This window comes from Carcharodon carcharias, chromosome 25 (assembly GCF_017639515.1).
Source record: "Carcharodon carcharias isolate sCarCar2 chromosome 25, sCarCar2.pri, whole genome shotgun sequence".
Taxonomy (NCBI): Eukaryota; Metazoa; Chordata; class Chondrichthyes; order Lamniformes; family Lamnidae; genus Carcharodon; species Carcharodon carcharias.
In genome coordinates, this window is record NC_054491.1 from 14,456,471 (window position 1) to 14,481,603 (window position 25,133).

Sequence of the window (25,133 nt, forward strand, 5' to 3'; positions counted from 1 at the left end):
CTCCTCCAGGTACCATGCCCTAAGGCAGCAGTGGCGATCAAGGACTTCTATTGGATTGGTCTATGATTACACCTGGAAAAGTGCTGCAGCAGTTTAATGTTGTCTTCTGCAGTATGGCTGATCAGGAACCTCTCCCGCTCTTACTGCCTGCCATCAGGCTTATTGGAAGGATTTACAGGCTGATAATCAACCTGTTTGGCCATGGTATGAATGCACATTCCATGGCCATCAAGTCCTGAAAGGAGACTTGAACCCAGAGCTTCTAGCCCAGAGGTAGGGATGCACCACAAGACCTCCCAGCTTATGAGCACATCTTAAGTCATTATTACTTCTGTAGTATTAAAACCGTGTCCCTCAAGATATGAGCTTAAAAACAATCCTGATAATGGCCTTATACCATTTAAATTTTGCTGAAAGCTGCTCCTTTCAAATATATGTTACCAAAATTGTTTCACTACCTCTACACGTTAGAAGCCAATCAGGACCTTTGAAAGGGAGTTGAGATTAATATTCCTGTAAAGGTAGCAGTATTTGAAATTTAGGGGCAAGAGCAGAAGGGACTTCGTTTTCATTAAAATAAAGAGATGAACAAGTGGTGAGGGAGAAGAATCCATCATGGAATAATTAAACATGGACTCTGGATATGCTACTGCTGAAGCACTCTGGATATTTGTTTAGACCAAATTTTAAATAATTTACTTTACAGACAATATCAAATACTCCTTAAAGAAAGAATGATAATGAAAAATGGAATGTCTCCTCCCAAAATAGGGATCACATGAAAAGTACTCACAGTAAGTAGCCTTTCTGCTATCCCCAGTCACAAATAAGTTATAAGGAGAATAGTTTCGGTTAAAACTGATTTGAGTAGGTTTCTACAAACAGTTCTACACATCTGCCCAAATCGCATTGGGCCAGTGATTAAATCAAAAAAGATCTCTTCAGATAGGGCTTTGGATACAGTTTGTTCAAACTACTGGAAAACCTCAACTCCCTGGATGTAGAATAAATTATATTTAATGTTCTCTAAATCCAAAAGCAAGTTTTTCTCTTTCCTTTTCTTTTAAAGCCGTGAAATCAACTGGATAAAAATCACCACCAAATGGCTATTTTCCAGCACTATATTCCCAAAAAGAGAACTGTAGCTTCCAGGGCACATCCTGGCATTCAACTTCTCCACAGCTGTCAGCACAAGTCAGCAGTACTGGCTAGCACTGGTAGGGATGACACATTGGAAATGTGTTCAAGTAAACGATATAGAGAAGATTAGCATGGCCCCTGCGCAAGGATGACGCGCAAATTCGTGAAACGTTCCATATTTTGGCTTGGCCTAAATAGCCAAGTGGTTATGGTACTGGGCTTGTAACCCCAAGATCAAGAGTTCAAATCTCACAATGGCAAACTATGAAACAATGTAACTTCATCTGAATAGGAACAGATGGAAACGGGTTTGTACTCGAAAGAGTTACACAGAGCTGTTTATTTTTTTTAAAAAGAATGATATATGCATCAAAACAAGGCACATTCTTAAACCAGGATTTTAAATGGCTGTTGGCCTTAATGAGTGGCGTTTGGCATGTCTGTCTTCACTCCAGGGACCTCATTACACTTGTAATGCATTCCTTCAGCAACGCAATCTAATTGTAAAGACCTTCTAGGAACTATTCCAGCAAGATGCAATACATTAATTCTTTTTTTTAAATAAAGTGTTGAGGGAAAAAATTATTTCAAAAAGACTCATTCATGGTTTTGAAAGTAAATCTGTAAACCTCTACATCTCTACGGTTACGTCAACTGATATTTTTTCCTTCAAGTGCATCATTCGCACAAATTTCTGGATATTGTATCCCACAAGTAGTAACACACAAGTCTTATTTCGCAGCACTCATCAGAAAAAGAATTCCATACATGTTGGGAGGTAGCACAAGATTAGAGACCGAAATACAGCTACAAAGGATCATTGTGAATTAGCCATACTTTAAACCCCAGTTTTAGTCCTGTGCACTGTGCAAAGGTTTTGTAGAATTAGGAGGAAATGCTTAATTCTTGCTTGGCACAAAGAAAACCTGAAAGAGCCAATTCTTGTAGGCCCATTACTTATCCAGATCCACCCACTCGTTGAATTAAATGGTGCAATCATTTCTTATGGGTTTGTGCTATTCAGTGACTGAATTCCAAACAGACAACATGCTCTGCTCAACATCCATCACCAATCGGAAGAGCTCCCACTTCCACACTCCAGATTTTCTGCCACTAAAATGGTCAGAAAATATCAGCATGCCAAGTGAGGAATGGAAAATCCTGGTTATTATCACCTCCTCTAATCCTTCCACAGAATTTTAAGATTTCCAGATCGTTCTCAGTTTCTCCTTCTCCTGGAATCTACAAGTTTGTAAAATCCAAATTTGGTGTACCTTCACTGCTACTTCTTGAATCATTCCATCTTCTCTTTCAAATATTTGCAGTGTCCAATCTGAATTGTGACCCCCATAGGTTTCTCAATTTTAAAAAAAACTCTCTGAAGTACAAAATTTGCCAATGAACCTCACCAGCGTAGGCATAACTTGGAAGTGTAACTAAGGGCAGAATCGTCCCAGATTTGCACTAAATGCGGTTGCGGGCAGGAAAATCTACGTTTTACCCACTGACTGCAAAGGTGGCTTTTTTCATGTCATCCCAAACCCGCCGCATTAATTATGCATTCCCAGGAAAGGTGAAGTTTCGATGGCGAGCGGGCTCCAATTCACCTGCCACTCTGTCATCTCACCGCTTCATCACACCAGGCACCACATTTAAATTACAGCCGCGTTCAGTGCTTCCAGCCCAGGACTGCAGCAAAGAAGACATGGCCCTGAAAGACAACAAGAAGGTAGCCCTCGAGCACCTTCTGGACGCTGTGGCGGCTGCTGTGATGTCCTCTCCCCCAGCTCTGGCCACAGAAGGGCAGCAACATTACCACTCTGGCTTGGTAGGTGATGGCAGTGATGATCAGTGCCAATGCTGCACAGAAGAGATTGGCCATCCAATGCAGATAGAGGATGAATGATCTCATCCATACAGCCAGGGTAAGGCATCCATTTCATCACTCTAAACTCTCACACTCAAGCTCATCACACATTCACTGGCATCTCACTCACTGCCAGCTCAAGGGACATCACCATCCATTCTCACACTCATACCCTCACGTCAACATGGCCTCATCTCCACTGGAGACTGCCAACTAGACCTCACCATCTTAAGGCCACTTGCACAGGTCAACATGTCTCCTCCACACACACCAGGGATACACCCCCTTCCCCAGTACAGCTCTCATGCTGCAGCCTCTTCTCTTGCCCAAGGCCACCTCCCCCTCCCCCAAGAAAGCCCTAGCCCTGCAGCTGCTGAAAAGCCACCCACCTATGGCTGATCTGGTAGGAAGAGACCTGCCTGTGAGCCCCCCTAAAAGTGATGTGGAGCTGTCTGTGAAACCTGGTGCTGATGACCGTGAATGCTGATCGAAGCAAGGTGGACAAACAAATTTTGAAATCGCAAGCAAAGTGCAGCCCACCAAGTGCATACCTTATATATGCTGTTGTGAAACACGGGAGGGCAGACACTCCAACAGGGGTGGATGAGTCTAGCGGGCTGGCCTTATAATGATCTGCAGATGTATTACAATGAGGTTCCCAATGTCTGATGGCTGGAAACACAACCTGCCATTGGCAGGCTGAGCGGATGATCGCAAACTGGTTTCACAATGTCATGAAACCAATTTTTTTCCCTTCACGCCATATTGTCCGCTCACACCACTGAACTTGCCCAATGCCAGTGGGATTGGAAAATCCTAAGCCTAAGGAATGGGGCATCTTGTGGCTGAGAATAGGATGACACTAACAGACCACAGAAGCTCTGCTCTTGTGGTTTAGCAATGTCATCTTAAACCCTTAATGTGTAAGTGGCTTATAACATACTTCACACCATGTGTCATTCTCTAGTTACACAAGTGTTGGACTGTGTTCCATAAAGACGTTCATTCTTCCACCATCTCACTGCAAAGCTCAGCCCAGTTATGATCTCCAAATAAACCTATATTATCTCCACCAATGAAAAAGATTTTCCTGCACTTTTGTTTCCAAGCAACAATCCCTCCTTTACAAAACTGTCCCTTGTGTAACCCAACCATCTTTATATAAGAGAACAATTACCTCACATCATAACACACACACAGGCTATCACAGCAATTAGACCTTCTGACAGAAAAGAAACAGGTCAGGTGAACTAAAATGCACGTTAGCAGCAGAATAGTTCACTGTACGTTTCCAATTCCTTTTGTTTATCACAGTGTGGGATTTATCCTGAGCAATGCCACGAGAGAACTGTTGGTGACCCTAACTCCTGATGCAACTGCAAGGAACAGCAGCACAGTACAGAGCCTGGGCAACAGGCTGAAAAACCTCCAGGACAAAATCTATTCAGAAACGCAGTCTGAACTCGGTGTGCAAAACCAAATGCAATTTGTGCACCAACTTTTTTTTTAATATAATATATATTTAAATGCCATTTTTCTATTTTTATTCCACAACCCTGATGTCTGTAACAAAGGAGATGGATACAAGGCCCAACCCCAGGCTCCCACCAATGTAGATAATATTGGGCATGACTCACCCTTCTGTTCTTGTTCTTCCCATTGGCAGATATTACAATTTGACTCACATCATTTCCACCATCCAGAAGGCACAAGTCAAGAGTGTGATGGAATACTCTTCATCTGCCTGGACGAGTGTAGCTCCAACAACACTGAAGAGGCTCAACACCATCCATTAAAAAAAGCAGCCTGCTTGATTGTCACCCCATCCGACAGTGGCAGCAGTGTACACCAACAGCAAGGTGCAGTGTAGCAGCTTACCAAGGCTCTTTCTACAGCACCTTTCAAACCCGCAACCTCTACCATCTAGAAGGATATGGGTAACAGATGCATGAGAACACCAGCAGCTGCAAGTCCCCCTTCAAGCCACGCACCAACTTGACTTGGAATTATATTGCCGTTTTCTTACTGACACTGGGTCAAAATTATGCAACTCCCTTCCTAAATGCACTGTGGGCATTCCTACAACACGGACTGCAGCGGTTCAAGGTGGCAGCTCACTAGCACCTTCTCAAGGACACTTAGAGATGGGTAACAAATGCCAGCCTAGCCAGCGACACCCACATCCCATGGACAAACAATTTTTTAAAAATCATGAATTGAAATGATGTGCCACAGATTGAGAACTGAGTGGCAAGAACTCAAACAAAAGGTATGCATCCCTGCTCACCAATACAGCAGACAACAACACAAGAGCAGCGTGGCCCTTAGAAATTGATGCTCAGGAAATGTCAGAGAAACCTATTAGCTGGTTACTCTGCTTCTCGTGGCATACCCATGGAAGTATGATCTAAGAATTTCACTGTAATATTGACAGAACTTTTTTAATACACTAATAAGTGCATCATTTTAAGATACATAAGAAATTAGAGTTTGCAGTTTGTGACAGTTACATCATTTACTCTATTTACGGTGTAACTGTAATTTAAGGTTTTAACCTGTCCCCTTTGGTTACATCCTTAACCAAAAGCAAGACAATTAGCAAAGACTTGTATTTGCATAGCGCCTCATCTTTTGTCACGCATCCCAAAACACTTGACAAGTAATGAGTTACTTTCAAGTACACTCACTGGATGTGGATAAAGGTGGCAGTTAACCTGCATAACAAGATCACACAAGTAACAAATTAAACGTGTGACTAGATATCTTTCTTCATTGATGTAGGCTGAGGGAGCAAACGTTTGACAACACAATGATAACTCCCGGCTCTTTACATTGCACCGTGTCCACTTTTATGTCTACCTGAAGCAGTGGACAAGACCCTAGATTTAACATCTTCTCTGAAAGATGACACCTCCCATAGTGCAGCACTCCCTCATTTCTACACTCAAGGATCAGCCCACACTGTGATTAAGTCCTAGAATGAGCATGAATCCACAACCCTTGATGGAAAGGCTGACTGTGTCAGGTAAATTCAGTGCTCCCGGACTTCTAGAGGGTCATTGTCATGTGCTCCCTGTCCGATGGCAGGCTCTTGGTTCACAGTAGTTTTTCTATGTCTCTATCCTGAGCCAGTCTTTTCATTTGTCAATAACTTCCTTCAATTTTCAAGAAATTCAACATCTATATTCTCTTCCATCCTTCTCTTCTTCCTTGAAATCTTCCCTCCATACAAGTTTGTTTCCTCTTAAGATGTGCCCTACCCAGACTCTGTCTGCTCATAGCTACCTTCAGCAAATTTCTTGGTTCATTCACCTCTCCATAGCACATCCTCATCCGTTATTTTTGATGATGGTGAAGCCATGCTACTGTGTTGTCGCCCCATCCTGACAACATAGTATGGTCCCAATAAACAGGATTCCCATTGGAAGAGCAAGTTGCTGGATTTACTCCCTTCCTGATTTAAAAAAAGCAATAACAATCGTGAATATTTGTAAACTAACATTACCAATAAGTTGAACAGTATATAGACTGATCATAGGGCCGGCTGGTGTCAGACAGCATGGAGCACTTTAGATTTCTGACCAGTTTGAATTACTGCACATTTCCACTAGTTGGATTGTTGTAGTTAGCTTAGTGCAATAAAGTTTTGAGTAATAAAAGGCTAGACATTAAGACAATTATATATTTCATATTTCCCAGTGGATCAAATCTAGTCAACTTCCTCCTCCATTGGAACAAATTAAATAAGCTCACACCTATTTAAATAGGACACACAAGTGGAAAAGAGCACCCTCAATATTTATTTAATTTGTGTGAAAGATGTCCACAATCCATTTATCAAGATATCGGGTGTAATTTTACGGCAGTGGGGTTTTACGTTCCTGCCAAAGTCAATGGAGTTTAGAACAGGGCCATAAAATTCCAGCCATCATCCCTGAATTAGCAGCTCTCATTTGCTTCTAGAATATGCTGGCAATTCATCTACTCCTTGCATTGTAACTTAAAGCTTCTCATCCAATTAATGACCATTTAAGGGCCTCATCACGCTGCCATTGGAATTAGCCCGGCAGCAGGAGGGCCTGTTGCCATGCACAACAACTACAACTGTATGGACAGCTTGTCACCTCAGGGGAGAAGGTCCCTCGATCAAAGGCATTCCCTGCATGTGTTTCAGCAGGTCTTCCACAGAAGACGCAGCGTGGGTTTCTCGCTGGCTCTCCAGCCGGCAAGCAAGACCCCTGACACCTCAACAAAATTCCACTCTATACCTCAGAAACCCACACTGGTTAGTGATCACCCTGTGCTGGCTTCTGCAAAATGGCTAGTCATTTAGATAAACTAGTGGTGATGCAAATAGCGGCTAAATATTATGCAATCAGGAGTGAGTTTACTAATTAACTTACAAATAGGAATGTTCTTCATTCAGTCAGTCATTAGTTCTGTTCATACTACATTTTATAATATTAACATACGAGCAAATCTCTATGGTACTACTCATGGCAACTCAGGCAACACTATTTTATGACATGAGGAATATTATACCGTAGAATGCTTGTTGCACTGCTTATAAAATTCTCATCCATTTTCAAATCCCTCCATGGCCATGCCTTCTCGCTATCTCTATAACAGGTCTCCGCACTCCTCCAATTCCAGCCACGTGCACATTCCAGATTTTCATCACTGTACCAATGGCAGCTGCCTTCAGACGCCTGGGCTCTGAGCTCTAGAACTCCCTCCCAAATCCTTTCCACCCCTCTCTCCTCCTTTAAGACACTCCTTAAAATCCATCTCTTTGACCAAGCTTTTGGTCACCTGTCCTAATAGCACCTTCTGTAGCTCAGTCTCAAACTGTGTTTGGAAGCAGCCCCATGAAGCACTATGGGATGTTTCAGTACATTAAGGGGTGCTACATAAATGCAAGTTGCTGCATCTGCCAAAGTGTGGCTTTGTGGTTGTTTAAGGTTACAAGAGTTTGATCAGGATTAAACACAGGAGGGGTAACTTTGCAAGGTGCCAAACATGGCAAATGAAGCCCCATCAGACAGAAGTGCTAGTTGTAGCATCTGCCTTATAGTGTTAGATACCCATCTCCTGGGACTCCACGCTGGGAGCAGGGTCTTACTAAATTACCTTCTAGGTTCATACAGGTAATTGAGAGATTATTATTGTTAAAGTAAATATTGCTTGGATTCATACAGCTGTCAGTTAAGAGATTACAGATGCCTTGGCTCTGGTATTGTTTTTCTGATGAAATCCTTGGAATCTTTACACTAAGTTGAGGGTGACACTCGAAATGTGAGACAGGAAACATTTACCAGATTTACCATTTTAATATAACATAGCATGTTCTACACAGAAACAAACCACTCAGTCCAACAGATCTATGCCAATGTTTATGCTGCACACAAACCACCTCTCACCCTATTTGTTTAACCTTCTATTCCCTTCTCTCTCATGTGATGATCTAGCTTCCCCATGAATACATCTATACACATGCATTTATTGCAACTCCTCCACTGCAGACAGCCAACATATGCATGTGTATTTATACGCATGTAACTCAAATCTGATGTATGTCTGAATATTTCTGTCTACCATGGGTCCTTTTTTGAATCACTAACATTTGACCAATAACCTCACTTGGCAGAGCGCAGCTTACTCAGCAGTCAACATAGTTGTTTTCAACTGCAAAAAAAATGGTGAAAAACGTACCTCCCATTCAGTCATATATTCGCCTCAAGCAGTTTCACTCTTGACAATAAAGTATCGAGTTCACTGAACTCATGCATTGCCTCATTTAGAAGTATATCTAACTGCTCTGAGGCAACTCAGTGAGCTGACGCAAAACAATTTCTCCCAAGTTTGTTCTTGGCCAGGACTGAAATAAACTCTGCCTCGCCTCGTCAGCTCTGTACATCAGATCACTTCAATAAAATAGAGAACCAACAGCACTTTGATGCAGATCAAGCTGGCCTACAAACCTGAGGGGGGTGTTGCTTTCATATTGTTAGTGCTGTAAGTGGCCTGTCTGGGTTGCGAGGTCTCCTGCAGTTGAACAAACAATTAACAGCCACCACCAACACCCCTCCCCTGTTTAAGACTTGCACATAAATAATAACCCCTGGGGCATGGCACCAGCGGGCAAACAACTGTTCCCTGGTCAAAATCCAACACCTTCTGGGGATAAAAGGAGAAAACTGGGTAAGAGAAACTGTCCTTATTTTAAAAAAATGATTAAAATATCGTACTGAATTCTGCAGCTGAATTAACAAGAACCTCATGTGTGTGAAAATGTGGAATACCTCCAATCTCCACAACACACACGTGGTACAAACAATTCCATGAATTATAGTACAGTTACAATTCTGCTTTATTTTGTCTCTCCCAGAGATTACATGATTGCAAGAGGCATGTTTTGGGGGGGTGGGGGGGGGGTGGTGGGGGATGTTTAATCATGGTGGTCTGGTCATCAAGTTTGTCGAACAGGCTTTAAGGGCCAGCTGGCCTTTGCCTGCCAGGCAACTTTCTATGTTCATATGAATTTTACAGTGTAGAAATTGAGTGAGGAATTCAAGCACTGTACACCCCTTAAATCTCACTCCTATCTGTCACACTATATTGAATCCAGTGCAATTGCAGTTTCTTATTCATTCTTATAGCAGACATGCCATCACAGAATTGTAACAGTGCAGGAGGCCATTCAGCCCACTGTGTCAGTACAAGATCCCCGAATGAGCAATATGAAGTAAAATCTTCAACGTGGAGTTTTATGAGTTAATTAACAATTTCAATATATGTAGAAACCAGGAAACCTTTCCTAGATTTGATTGAAATACAAGGATTTTGTCCATTGTTCAATGGATCAATGCACTTTTATCAGTTTTATTGTGAAACTGTCATTGAAGTGCTACTCTGCAAATTGGATCTCTTGCCCCCCAAAAAAATTGTACATATTTTTTCATACGAATAGAAGTGATTCCAACCACAAAACCATTACTGAAAAATGTGCAATCTAGGTATTTTCCTTCTGCTGTTTCATGTATCTCAAGATACAACACTCTTGTCATAAAACTCGATTACTCCCATTCTGGGATATGACAGATGGGCTCTCATTTCTTCAGAAGAACATTTACGTCATTAAGTGAAACATCAAGCGGTATCTTTGGAAATCAGGAGAATAGGCATAACATGGTGACATGACCTTCAACTATTAAAAGTTAGTTTAAAAAAAAAGCCACAAGATTACTTTGCTGCATACAAAACAGAACACACGCCAACTGTGCAACTTTGTTCCAGTGTTTTATGAGCCTTTACCAATCATTACTTAAGATAAAGGACTGACATTCTGGGAGAGGACTAGAAGGAGTGGAAACAGAGACCTCAAAAAGATCCGTCAGTAAGATAAGTGCATTCCCCATAAAAGATTGGGCTGAGGGCTGAATTACAGATAATGCTAGAATTGACTTTTCTCCCCACCCCAGGCAAGCAGTTGAGAAACATTAGGTTAAGTTGTTGAAGACTTATCTCACTCAGCCTGCTTGCACTATTGGCAAGTTTTAATTGGATAGCAAAGGTTACGTACAGTGCCAGCCTGAGGAAGCTGTAATGACCCAAACTAACCAAAGCTTCCCAGGTTATAAAAGGAAATAGTCACCTCCTCAAATTGAATTGTTCATGTGAGTTTTTGGCCAACAAACCATCTGAAAATAAGCAGGACGCTGTTTGAGAGTTATAACAGCCAGGTCACACAATTTGATTGGTGACCCTTTTTTCTGCAGTTGCAACTCTCGCTCGCTCTCCCCCTCTGCCCCCTCCACTAATGTCAAAGTGACTGCGAAGCAAAGCTTGTCATATACTACTGAGAAGATGCAGGTTATACAGCTGCTAACACCATATAACGGGCTTGTAGCAGAGATGGCAGTGTAGTGGTAACATCACAAGTAATCCAGAGGTCTAGACTAATGCTCTGGGAGCAAGGGTTCAAATCCCACCACCACAATGGTGGTGGAATTTAAGTTCAATTAATAAATCTGGAATATAAAGCTAGTTCAAGCTCAGTAATAGTGACCATGACAACCCATCCATTTCAGTAATGCCCTTTATGGAAGGAAATCTGCCATCCTTACTTGGTCTGGCCTACATGTGACTCCAGACCCACAGCAATGTGATTAACACTTAAACTGCTCTCTGAAATGCCTTAAAAAGCCACTCAGCTCAAGGGCATTTAGGGATGGGCAATAAATGCTGGCCTTGTCAGCAATGCCCAATCCCATGAAAGAATAAAATAACACGTTCTGAGGGAGAAATTCACCTGAGGGGCGGCACAAAACAGGCAGAATTGGGTCAGCCACCCATTATATAGACTGTCTGGCATTTAATTCCATTGACCGCAATGGAACTGAATAGCAGGCACTGTGTATAAACAAGTGGCCAATCGCACACCATCCGTTCCATGTCACCACCCAAGGTGAATTCTTACTCCCCTTCTTCTCCCTTCAATTTTGCTTTGTTGGCAAGCCTTCCTTTTCAAAAGGAGGTATTTTTCCACCCACTGCGTGCCCAAGAATAAAGGATGGCCTGCTCCCAAGCAAAGGCAACTCTGATACTGGCTGCCAGGATGTGTGTGAAAGATTCTTGCCAGAGAGGAAATTCTTTTGTCTCTGCTCGGCACTTCGATAAGGTCAAGCGCAGGAGCTCACTGTGTACAAAGCTGGGGTCTAACATTCCACTATAGAATACAGGGAGGCTGTACCTCACCACACCACTCACCGTTAATTTTACCTTGATCAACAAAGGCACTTTAAGTCTCAGACACCACTTCTTTCACATAACTTCAGGAATGGTGAAACTGTAATCTACTTTGGATTAGCGAAACAAATAAAATAATCCGTTGGTGACACAGAATACCAAAAGTTTCTCAGTGCATTCCACTAAATTGAGTTCTGTCCACCCAGATGGTTTATGAATCCACAAGATTCCTAAATGTTCCCGTTATACCCTATAGAACAATATATATTTTCATTGAAAAAGTAATAAGCAGCTGTTTTCCATGGTCCCCTCATACAAAGATTGTCTATAGATTAGTACTTCTCAGATCTACTTTATGACCAAAGCCTGTACTAAACCCTGCTGTGCCCTTCACGCAAGTTTTATACCAGTCAGAAAATTTATCCCATGCTATCTACAATTTGGCTTTTCCTTCAGCTTCTAATATTGGCAAAATGGCCATCCCAATAATTGTCCATACCTTTAAGATCCTTTGGGCATTAAATGCAAGTTGTAGTAGTCTTAACCTTAAATATATATCCCAATGTTAAATTACAAACCTGCAAGCTTTGTCATATTGACAAGTACTAGGTTGTAAAGTAAAAGTAATTATTCAATAAACCCAACAGCAATTCCATCGCCATATGTATTCACTCTCAACCATGGAATAAATTGCTTACATCATCATAGGTTAGGCTACAGAATACACCCTACATTTCCCCTTCAAGCCATGACATTAGCAGAGATTGCTCGGTTAAAGGGAAACAAAAATTCTTGCACTTATAAACTCTCTTGTCATGTCACTGAAAGATCCCCAAGCGGTTCACATTATGAAAAGTTTGAGCAGTGATTGTCATTGTGTAGGTGGTAAAAGCTGTGTCTAACTGGGCTGCACAGACTATAAAGGTCTTGGGACGAGGGAGGCATTCCTGTCCACGACCTGAAACATTAACTCTGTTTCTCTCTCCACAGCTGCTGAAAGACCTGCTGAGTGTTTCAAGCATTTTCTGTTTCTGTTATGAAGATCCCAGTGCCTTTCTGTCCCTGGTCTAGCTGATCCAAACCCGGATGCTCTTACTGACCCAGGTTAGGGAGGGTGTCAAAATCATAAGGGTTACTGAATAAAGATGCCCAAAAGGAAAGTGCCTGTGTGTAAACTTCTGGTGAAGCCACAATTGGGCTTTTATGTGATAGCCCTCTGAACTAATAACCCACTGAAACTCACTGCCTGGGCCAGCATAATAAGAACAGGTATTGGAACTTGAAAGGTAGTCGAGGGCAACTGGTATTCACACGTTAATAACACACATGAAGATAAAATGTCATTGATCGGAAGCGTTAACTCGGTTTCTCTCTCTATAGATGTTGCTGGACCTGCTAAGTGTGCTTCAGCATGATTTTATCCAAGTATGATACATCGGCCTTCAGGAGAAGGCTGCATATTGAAAAATAAAAAAAAAAAGACAACACTGGAAAATGAAATTTTTTGAAGAGGGCTGAATTTTTGCAAGTCTATTCATTTCATAACCTGAGCTTCTAATAATTATCAACTCCATTTAAAACTCAACATTGCACCAAAAGGTTTCAAAATTTTTTTTTAAAAAGTTCTGAGAGGACAGAGAAATATTGGCTGGGATTTTCTGGCCCAGACACGACAGGGCCCACTGCAGGGGATGCAGCAGGCCAACAAAAAGTCCACTGATTTTTGGAGGGACCGGACTATCCCAGCAGCGGACGGGGCAGGAAAATCTTGCCCACAATCTCCACTTGTTGGCAAATTGATAACAAGGGGGCACAAAGTGAGAATTATCACATGGGTTAATAGAGCACGGAAAGCCTTACCACAAGTCACCATGGAGAAGGGGGTTATAGCATTTAAAAAGTAACTGGGCAAGTATTTGAAAAGAAAGGAAAAAAAAGGATAACGGGGGTGAAGGACAAAGAAATGGAACCAAAGGAGATAGCTCCATTGAAGAGCTGGCACAGGCACCATGGGCCAAACGGCTTCCTTTAATGCATCAATTTCTATAATTAATTCAGACATTATGACCAAGATCATTGAACATCCACTGGCACTGATTGTTCCTGAAGAATGTAGCTTTTCCAAAATTAAAAAAACAAATCTGCAATTGGACATTGACAGCCAAATTACTGAATCACAATTGAGTTCAGTATTGCTGAGGTTCCAAGCATCCTTAACCTACGCTGAACATCACCTGATCACACAAATCAATCTGAAGTGAGCGTATAGCTGTAAGCGCCCGGCACGCTACAACAAAGCAGTAAACTCACCAACAAGTGACTCCAATTAATTCTGGACTGAATCTCTCCTGGTTTGACAAAGGATTTATATTGAACTGAACGATCATTCTTAGATTGTCCTGCTCAAACCTCTGTATTTTTCACGCACTGGTTTGAATGAGAAAGTATAAGTTGAAGTTTTAATTCCGTGGTTCTAGCTTGACCACCATCTTGTACTGGTTCAACCCGGACAAACATGGTAAAATCATACCTTGCAAAGTGAAAACAGTTGTTTTCAGGCAGGATTTACGAGTTTGCAGCAATACAGAAAGCACTATGGTTGCAAGTTAAAATCCGAGTGCATTGCTTTTTAAGAGCACAAAATAAACATAGCACACAAAACCTGTGGGCCCAGGATAGTTCAGTTCCCTTGCCATTAGATAAGTTCAGAAAATTTGTTAAAATTCTGAACCACAACACATTGAATTAAGCCTCAAATTATGGTACAGATTGAAACAAATACCATCCCTCTCTTCCTAATCTGATATCCAAACCCACTGAGTTTTGCCTTTTGTGAAAAAGTGTATGGAATCACATAACAAAAACCCCACCCCTACACCGCCTCCCCAAAAAAAGAAAATCCTTGGCCATGAATTTCTTCCAATTGAATCCTGCTCCATAGACGTGCAGTGTAGACCCTCCTTGCACACATAAATGGGGTTTCCTCCACTCTGAAGGGCAGCAAATAGCAAGCAGCTCCGGGGAAATCGCTCTCCCTGGAATCCCAGACAATGAAACAGAATTAGCCCTTTTCAGTCGCTGTAAGCCAGCTGCCCTGCTGATAACCCAATTTTAGTAAAACTGAAAAAGATATAACATCACAGAAACAGAATGTGCACTTTTAGATCATTTAATGCTTATTTCTTTCTTCAGTTTCTACTTTGGTTTGTCAACAGAGATGGGAAGCTCTTCCGCATTAGCAAGTGTCAGGCCAGAAGAAGATAGGTAAAGTGCTGAAAAAAAACTCTTCCTCCTGTATCCCAACAATATGATAAAGTTGAAACTTTAAAGAGCACACCCTCCTGAGGGTGTCCCATTTCTCATATCAGCCATCTTTGCGGCTTACAATTAGAATGCTAATTAGTAAAGTAGTTGTGGTGTTATGGATTCACATCCAAACTGGATTAAGACTGCATACTCTTTTTTTTAAAAAGAACCCATCCAGGTACCACAGAGAGAGCTCTTTCATCCCATTAGTTTGGGTTAAAGCTCCACTCCAGAGATCTGAATTAATAATCTGACAGTCCAGCACTCCCTTGATTCTAAACTGGAGTGTCAGTGATACCATCTTTCAGCAGAGATGTTAAATTCCCATCTGCCCTCACAGGTGGATGTAAAAGTTACCAGGACAATAATTTGAAGAGGAACAGAGAGTGCTCCCCAATTTCTGGGCCAATATTTCTCTTAATCAACATCACCTTAAAAAATCTGGTCATTACCACATTGCTGTTGATGGGAGATTGCTGTCTGCAAATTGGTTGCGGCATTTCCTACATTACAACAGTAATTACACTTCAAAGAGTACTTTATTGCTGTAACACCCTGAAGTTATAAAAGGCACTATAGAAATACAAATATTTCTTTCTTTGGGTTAGATTTGAACACTATTAAGGGACTGTGTACTATATCAATCATTCAATTGATCTCAACCCTTAGTGCACAAACTGGCATCTTACTCATGAGGGAGGCTGAAGAATTTTTCAGGTTTTATTGTCCTTTATTAGCCCTGGGTTTTTTCTGCTTTTTGTCTGTCCTAGGAGGGTTAAGAAGGGTCTATTCATGATGCTCCATGCATCACGAGTATGGTGCAGCCTTGATGAGAAGCATCAGAAAAGCAGATATCAATTTATTCTTTTTTACCTGCATAACTTTGTCATTCCTGCAATGAATTCACAGGAAAATGTAAAAAAAAATCAAACTAAATAACTTTAAACCATTAGAGAAATGTATTTCTCATCCTTGAGGATGACGCCAGACCATCTTTTTCAATATTCCTGCATCATTATTTATTCTTCCCATCGCAGTGATATGCAGAGGAAAACAAGTACAAAATAACTAGTTCAAGTATCATAACTGAGTTTATTCTTTTACAACCATTATATTGCAGTTTCCTATCATGCAAGCAGAATTGGCCTTCCTCTGTGTAGAAAATGAATACCTATTCATTAGAAATACTGTAACGCAAACAATCCTATTTTAAATAACCATTAAGCATTAATGTGATCAGGGATCTTGCTTTTGCTTCTATCACATAATCCTGCAGATTAGGAATATCAACGTTCAAGTATTCTGAATAGTTTTAGGCCAAAAATAAAAACAACACCAATTTGAATAAGGCATTTAACAGCGACTTATCAGACTAATTCAAACATTATCTGTAAACTCATACCAGTGATTTACTGTGCACAGTATTTATAATGAATAGGTATTCATTTTCTACACAGAGACTCACCAGTTCTGTTTGCATGATAGCTGACTGCACTAACATGGTTGAAAAGGAATAAACCCAATTGTGATATTTGAATTAGTTACTTTATACTTGAATTAGTTATTTAATTCAACACAATTAACTTCACATCAGTGATACTGGAATTTTCTTTCAGCTGATTAATGACACATTCCTGGAAACCTATAGTTCCTTGCATGATTGAAAGCTTCACATTACAAATCTGGATAGAGTTGCCTCAGCAAACAAACCATAAACAACTTTGTAACTTACTCCTACCTGCTCATCAAACATTTCAACCGGGGATTCACTATTATTCAACAGAACATAATGTTTGGAACTACTTTAAATGGGTATGCAAGTGCTGTACAAAACTGTTCTAGCAGCAAAAAAAAAGACAGCATACAATGGAGCCATAGACCAGGTATCAGTCTCAAGTCAGGATGAGGAGGGATGCTATAATTGGCCTTCCTAGCCCTGCTATCCTGGCGTGGAGAAATATACCTTACTCTTGTTTGCTACCCGGTAGTGTCTGCTGGAAAGTACATGCATGATCAAACTAGTTGGAATTTCCCCACACGAACATGGCCATTTGGAATCAAATCACTGAATGGTTACACCACACAAGGAGGCCATTCCACCCATTGTGTCCACGCCAGCTCTTTGTAAGGCCAAATCATCTCATCCCACTCCCCCAACTTTACCCATAGAGCCATGCAAACTTTTTCTCTTCAGATAATTATCCAATTCCCTTCTGAAAGCTATGATTGAATCTGCATGCACTACACTCAGATAAATGCACTCCACTCGTTGGATGAAAAGCTTTTCCCCCCATGTCACCTCTGGTTCTTCGCTAAGCATCTTAAATCTAGGTCCTCTGGTTCTCAATTCTTCCACCTTTGGGAACAGTTTCTCCCTTTCTACTCTGTCCAGACCCCTCATGATTTCAAACAGCTCTTATCAAATCTCCCCTCAGCCTCTGCTCTAGGGAGAACAGCCCCAGCCATATGCCAATGTATCCACATAATTGAAGTCTCTAATTCCTGGAACCATTCTCATAAATCTTTTCTGTACCCTTTCCAATGCCTTCACATTCTTCCTTAAAGCGCAGTGCCCAGAATTGGAACAATACTCCAGTTAAGGCCAAACCAGTGTTTTAAACATTCACCATAAGCTGTGAATGACCAGTACCTCAGTAGGTCAAAATTTATTTTGCAAATAAAACTATCAAGAACTACCAGCTCTGCATTGAAGTTACTGAAACATTCAGAACTCAGTCAATTAAAAAAAAAACTTTAATTCAGTCTTTATGTTGCTTCTGAAGCATACATCTTTGGCGCTGAATTTCTAACTCAGGAGTGTCACAACATTGAGCTTTTACAGCCTCCATACATGTTTCTTATTTCAATTCCAAACATGTAAACTGAATTAGAGCTTTTTTTTAAAAAAAAACAGCTTGGCAAGTTCAGTGTTGGAGGTAGGGGATCTGAAGAACATAGTCCTACAGAGGAAAACGAAAAGAATTATAACTGTGGCAAGGAAAGAGACCGTTTATACCTGTGACATGCTGTCTCTAAAACTGCTATCTCTTCTAACCCTGTCTCCTTTTTTAATTGCATAATACTGACTCAGCTGAATGCTTCAGTAACTTTATTTTAATGTTCCATATACTGCATAACCCAAGCTCAAATTTTATTCAGTGATTTTCAAGCAATCAGATTTTAAACAACAAAATCATGGGAACTGTTCTGAAATTGCTATCTTTTAATTGAAAACACAAGTTAAATAAGTTATAATGGGAACAGATGGCTTAAGTCCCCCTTCTCCCCACTGTTTAAAAAAGGGTCAATGATGTTCATGTATATTCCAAACTAGTTAAATCAAACACAAGCTATAATACTACTAAATTAAGATGCATTTGCTAATCCATAAGACATGAAGAAATTTGATTTTTCCCATTTCTGATATACAGTAATTCAGCATCGCATCTATATATACTGACCTATCCACTACATAAAAAGTGTTTCTAGGTCACAGTGCACATGCACTGATAATATATTATAAATGCTGAGAAAGCAGGGAAATGTATTTATTTCAACATTATGTTGCATACAGTTACCCCCTAAATTTACAGCCTGCTTGCTGTTGCATGAAACTGACTTTTAAAAATGACTTTTCCTTTGCTCCTGATGCTTTGAGTTGCACATGTTGCTTTTTTGATATGTTTTGCTGAGGGGAAGATTGTTTCATCCTTCTGTCACGAGCTCGCCCCATGTTTGAACTGGAAGAATGACTTTTTTTTCCTTGAACTTTTAACCCACCATTAAAAAGCATGTGGCTAAATGCAAAAATCTTATCTGAACATCAACATACCCCTTCTCCTGCCCCAACAGATATAGAAATTTACCTGTAGGATACTGAATTAAGGCTAGACTTTGCAACAATGATGTAATAATTCTTTGTAGCAGGACAGATAAATCATAATGCACCTTATACATTGTTACATTTTCTTGATCTGTACATTGTTGGAATCATTCAAAATGTACTGCGCATGGGAGTCAGAATATTACAGATGCACATGCATAAAAATATATCCACATCACACCATGTTGTAGGCATATCTAGTTTAATGCAGCCATTCAATTTACCTTGAATGTTGCAGTGCATATTTATTAAATCCTACTATATTGCAAGCTAAAAATAAAAAGCAATGCACTCATTTTAACATTCCGCAATTAATATAAAATTTGTTTTCAATTTATATTTTGGCTATGTGGAATATGACAAATGGAAAAGAGAACTGACAATTATTTCAGGTTTAGACTTGCAAATATCTTAAAGGAATTGTTTGCACAACATATGGAAACGCCCCCTCCCCACCTCCCCCGAGGTTAGGATTCAGAGGAAGCCAGTTCCCTAGACTGAGGTTGCCCGAGTACAAATGCATAGGCTTGATCCCAGCGGGGTGACAAAAAAAAGCACAAGAGATGTAGAATCTTCCTCTTTAGGGCACCCCACAGTGGCATTCAACCAGCCTTTGTTGCCTTAAGGACTCCTCCAGCTGGGACAGATCCAGCTGTTGGTAGCTTCGAAAGACTGCAGGAAAATTCCATTCTTGCATAATTTTAATAAAGAAACAGAAACTAACCAGGAACGGAGAGAATATGGACTGTACAGATTTGGCCAACTTCTGCACCAGCCTGCAGCATCCTTCTGCTAATATTCTCTGCATTAAGGGCAAGTGGGTTCACATTTATAACCTGGTGAACAGTTCCAATTAGTCCCCAATTCCTGGGCCTGCAGCATGATCATTCTGTTAGGGTTTGCAGATCACTTCAAAAGAAGCATCCCAGATGCCAGGAATAGGGGGGGGGGGGGGGGGGGGGGGGGGGGAGGAATCAGTTTTTTTTTCCCCTTAAAAAAAAAGCCTTTGATAAATCCAACCATCATCTTACTATCAAATTTGGAAAATAAATTATTTATATATACACAATTTTAAAATTTTACATTTCTACACAATTAAAATAATTTAAAACTCAACTACTTCAAAGCTTTAATGCCTATATAAATGTGTGAGTGGAGGGGCAGGGGGAGGTTTGTTGCACATCGTATTTCATGATCTGATGTTGTCCCTGTAACACCTGGCTGAAATTCACGCTCGGTGTGAGAGACGATGGAGCAACCGTGAGACTGGGGACTGGTAAAATAATAAAGCAGCAAAATGTGCGTTCCTGCAGCGGGCCAATTTTGAGCATGCGGGGACACAATTGAGAGCACTTTTTTTTTCTTAAGAAGTGCCTCCTAACTCCTTAACGCTATTGGCTGTGTTCTCTTTTTTTTGCCGATAAGCTGCAATCATTCTGTAAAGCACGCAGAGGGGTCAGCTCTCGCTCTTAGGGGGTCGCCTGGTGATTGCAGGATTTAAGAGGGAATACTTGCGCAGGGAACTTCACTGATCATCCTGCTGATGCTTGACGGGATGCTTAACTGCACTTCCACTCTTGCTGAAGCAGATCCAGTTCATTCCCATTATCTTTGGAAATATCCAAATTAACAGCGTGTTTGGTGTTTTCCATTCAATCAACTATAATATTTATTGGCGGGCGGGGGGGTGGTGGAGGTGGTGGTGTTGAGAAAAACAGGCATTTGGAATTATCAGGTATCATGAACACTACCACCCGCTGGTGGCAAACTGAAATAAACCAACTGCACCTTGAAATATTAAAACACGTTTGCACTTACTGAATTTCTAAGGCTGTTTGGTGGGGACAGTTTACTATTAACCCCAGTGCAGCACATTAAATCGAAACTCTCGCCACCTTGCCACAGGAGATGGAAATAGTTCGACTTCAAAGTAAAGTTTATTTTTCCTCACTATTCACTTGCCATGAAATTCAAGAAGAAAAATCACTCTTGCTAACATCATGCAAGTGTAAAACTTTCTCTCTATTGACTAGCTATAAAATTCGCGAGAAAATTACAATGCTGCTAACATCATGCAAGTCTAAAACTTTTTAAAGTGGGTGGGAGAGTGGGAGAAATCAGTCTGGGTGTGGGGGCAAAATCTCCAAAAGTTTTTGTGAAGCTTTTTGAAGTTTTTAGTATAAGCAAGTTCCAGGTCGAATTTGAACGGGTCCATGTCTCTGATGCGACACGAGTATATCCATCAATTATTAGCAGGGGTTTTACACATTGGAAACCTGAGCTCCTCCCGACATACGATGACTTGAAAGAACCTCTCATCAATTAAATTTTCAAACACACTCTTCGCGTTAGCAAGACTCTCCATGTAATCCCCCACCTGTAAACAAACTCCAAACACTGGAAGAGACGGGTAAAACAATGAACATTTACCTCTGTGACCGGACAGAGACGTGTCTTTTTTAAAAAAAATATTAATTGACTTTCCTCTTTTAAAATAAAACAATTTTTTTAATCCCGTGAACTAGCCAGCCAAATTAGTTTATTAAATATATATATCAGTGCACTGTTCAATGCCCTGAATAGAAGGTTTCATACACTGGAATAAAACAAAAATTTCAATTGTATTTGTTGGAAGTGTATTTTCATTATTTAGCATAGGGGCCAGTTATAGAAAGGAAATAGCATTATTGTGATAAATTGTGTCTACTATTTTCTGAACTGAAACAAATTCTGATAGTTTTGCATTTAAACGCGATCTGCTTTAATAAACCCCCGCCCCAGTCCCAAAAGTTTTATTCAGCTCCGGCCTCTGTCCCTTTTCAATTTTGTAACTCCCAGTCACCAAGGAATCCTGCGGAAAACCAATTCAACTCGCACATCTAATTATGTATTTTCCCTCTAACCTGCCGGACAACTCATTCGAAAGTTCATTTAAGTATTATTCCAAAGAGGATTAGAGTGTGTTTTTTAAATATATAAAAAAGTCGTCCTTTTGTCACTCAGCTCGCACGGTTGTATATGATCGAAGCCAATTTCTTTCTGTTAAATCTTCAGGGGAATTGATTTCATCACAAGACCTAGAGCTAGCCGAGATAACCCTGAAGAGAATTGGCCTAGAGTGGACATGGTTTCTGTTTAGCAAATTGTGTCCAAAATGACTGCAATAGCTGCCACTTATTGGCTACATGTTAACTTGCTACACTAATGACACAAGGTGGATAATCTGAAACATTGTTGCCTTTATTCGCACGATTCCAAAATAATTGTCTCACATTTATGCCTGACATATTAAAAATAGCAAGAACCAAACCATTCGCGAAACCAACTGCATTTTGTATCATACAGAGGTGACTAGTTCCAGCATGACCATAAAAGACATAACAGTTTGGACAGTTGGATACAATAAAAGGCGGGATTAGGAACAATATTATTAGAAACTAAAAATTTAACAAGTCATGTTTGTGTCTCCAAAATAAACTCATTAATCGTTACTCTTCGCTAAAGGATTCCATGGAACTCTTTCCACTGTATTTTAGTCACCTGCACGATTATGCATCACTTTTCAAAAACAAGTGGAATCTACTCATTATTGAAGGTGAATTTGCATATATTCAACTGGAGGAGGACAAAATTATGAATTTTAACAGCGATGTGCATGAATGCACGAGATTAATATTGTTTCAATAGAGATAATCTTTTAAAAAAAAACTACCAACACATTACACTGCAAGGATCACTAAATTTAAAAAAAACTATTTCCTATTTTACATGTGCAAATGATCTGGGTGTGTCTCTTTTACAGCCAGAACTTGGCATGTTGTATTGAATGTCCCTGACACGAGCAGACACACGACCGAATATGAACCAGGTTCTGGGTTGCCTGCTGAACACCATAACGAAGCAGCTCGAAGCGACTTATTCAAGTCTCCAAACCTAACCCCTTACTGCACATAGCTTTAAAAAAAATGCAATTTTCAAAAAGACACTAAAATACCATCTTGTCGCAGTTTTTTTTCGCAAGTTCTTTCTTTTGCGTGTTACACGCGGTTTTGAACTCCGGGACCTCTTTTTGTCTGTCTCTCTTCCAACCACCACCCCCCCCCCCCTTTCCTTTTCCTCATTCGCACACGATTCAGCCTTCGTGCCTTTCTCCCTGAATAAAAATAGATTTATTTAAAAAAATATATATATTTTCCACTCACCTCAGTTTTGGTAATGCGATGTCTCGCCAGTTTGACGACGGCGAAATTGCCTTTGCCTAAAGTGCGCTCAATATCGTAAAAACCCACCCGGACAGGCGCCCGATGCAGTTTACTCGGGCAATCCGCCATGACCATGCTGGGAGCCGGTATAAGGCAACTACACACATATACACAACACTGAGCACACAACAACAACACACAAAAATAAGTTTTTTTTAAAAAAAAAGAAACGAAAGCAATAAAAAAAAACACCCCACTGGATCCGGCCAGGTGATACCAGGATAATTTAAGGGGGGGGGGAGAAAGGAAGAAAATAAAAAGGTGGGTGGAGGTGGGGGAAGAGAGGGCGGGAAGCTGAACAGTCAAGCTCGATCTAAGAGAGGCAACAAAAGGGAAATAAAGCTACAAGGTCCCGGTTGTTGCAGGAGGCATCATGTTATCCTGGCTGACGCATATTGACGTAAAAACTCTAGGGTAATGTGTGCAGAAGGCGGGTTCTGAAGCTTTTCTCACTGCCCTGCGAATCTATCTCCATAGCAACCCTATCCACCTTTTACGTCAGAAGCAGCCACTTCTATTCTCGAGGTTGTCAATCTTGAAGTCTAAATGCTGCCACAGAGCTGCTGCAAAATGTGTTCTCTTTCTCTCTCCCTTTCTCTCTCTCTCTCAGAGTATCAAAAAACCGAAAGCAGGGGAGTTTCTAAACTGTCTTTTTATTTGCAGTCTCTTCTGGGGTTTTTTTTAATGGCAAAAAATAGGCTTTCTCTCTCACACACACACACACACACAAGGGAGTTAGAGACTTTCTATTGTTTTCAAGTAACTCGCTGGTTACAAAGTCCTTCTGCTACATCACGTGGCGGTAAATTGGATGGGTTCTGTTTTTTTAATGATTTACAACAGCGAGTAATCTCAAAATCCAGACCCAGAACAGTTCACTACCCCATTCACCCAACCCCACCACCCCCCCGACAGACACACATAATTGCACATGGTGAAGAGGGGATGGATGTTGGAACTTGGCGTCATTCCCCAGATATATCTGAGTGGGCTCCACTTGCCCTTTGGTCTGGTGACCTTGTCAATTTGGAAACTTTAAACAATGGGCAATCATAGCCCATTTAAAAAAAAGATAGAAGCAAAATAGTGCGGATGCTGGAGATCTGAAATAAAATTCTAGGAAAAAAACTCAGCACGTCTGGCAGCATCCGTGGAGAGAAAAACAGAGTTAGCGTTTTGAGTCCGATATGATTCTTCTAAAGAGAATGCTGCCAGACCAGCTGAGTTTTTTTTCCATTTTCTGTTTTAATTAAAGAAGATGTCCCTTGCAATAGCACCTTTCTGGATATCCCAAAGCATTTTTACTGCCAATGGACTACTTTTGTTGCGTAGCCAAGATTGTAATGTGGGAAACACAGCCGACAATTAAACGCAGAAAACTCCCACAAACAACAAAAATAACCAGGTGATCTGAATTTGTGATGTCTCCCCTTCAAAATGGTGCCAGGGATTTTTTCATATACAGCACCTGAGAGGGCAAAGAGCACCTTGGTTTAACATCACAGCTGAAAGACAGCACCTCTGACAGTGCAGCATTCCCTCAGTACAACACTCATACTAAATGTTATGCTGAAGTCCTGGAGTGGGATTTGAAATTACAATGTTCTGACTCAGAAGCACAAAGTGCCTCCAACTGAGCTGACCAATAAAACCTGGTTGCCAAATATAAACACATTTTCCCTTTGGTTCTCATGCAAATAAGCCCAACTGGCTTCTCATGAGGGCAGTACAGTGGAAAGGTGATAAAACCACCATTGTACTAAAGATGCATAATTTAAATTATAAAACTGAAAGGCATATTCAGGTGCTGGAAAGTGGGATTAAAATGGATAGCTAGTTTCTTTCTGTTTCTCTTTTTTTGCCAGCGCATTCATAATTGACTGAATGGCCTCTTTCTGTGCTGTAACCTTTCTATGGTTCAATAGAT

The 25,133-nt window shown here is 40.7% G+C and overlaps 1 protein-coding gene and 1 pseudogene across 2 annotated transcripts in view; one reads left to right on the forward strand and one right to left on the reverse strand.

Annotated features, from left to right (window-relative positions):
* sik2a (salt-inducible kinase 2a) overlaps nt 1-23,586 on the reverse strand; it is a 148,460-nt gene extending 124,874 nt beyond the window's left edge. For both annotated transcript variants that reach the window (XM_041174545.1, XM_041174544.1), the window contains exon 1: nt 23,147-23,586. In XM_041174545.1, coding sequence (XP_041030479.1) covers nt 23,147-23,281 — 135 coding nt within the window. In that variant the 5' untranslated portion in view covers nt 23,282-23,586. The remainder of the gene's footprint in view (nt 1-23,146) is intronic.
* Nucleotides 1,228-1,323, forward strand: LOC121269753 (annotated as a pseudogene).
* Nucleotides 23,587-25,133: the final 1,547 nt, after the last annotated feature.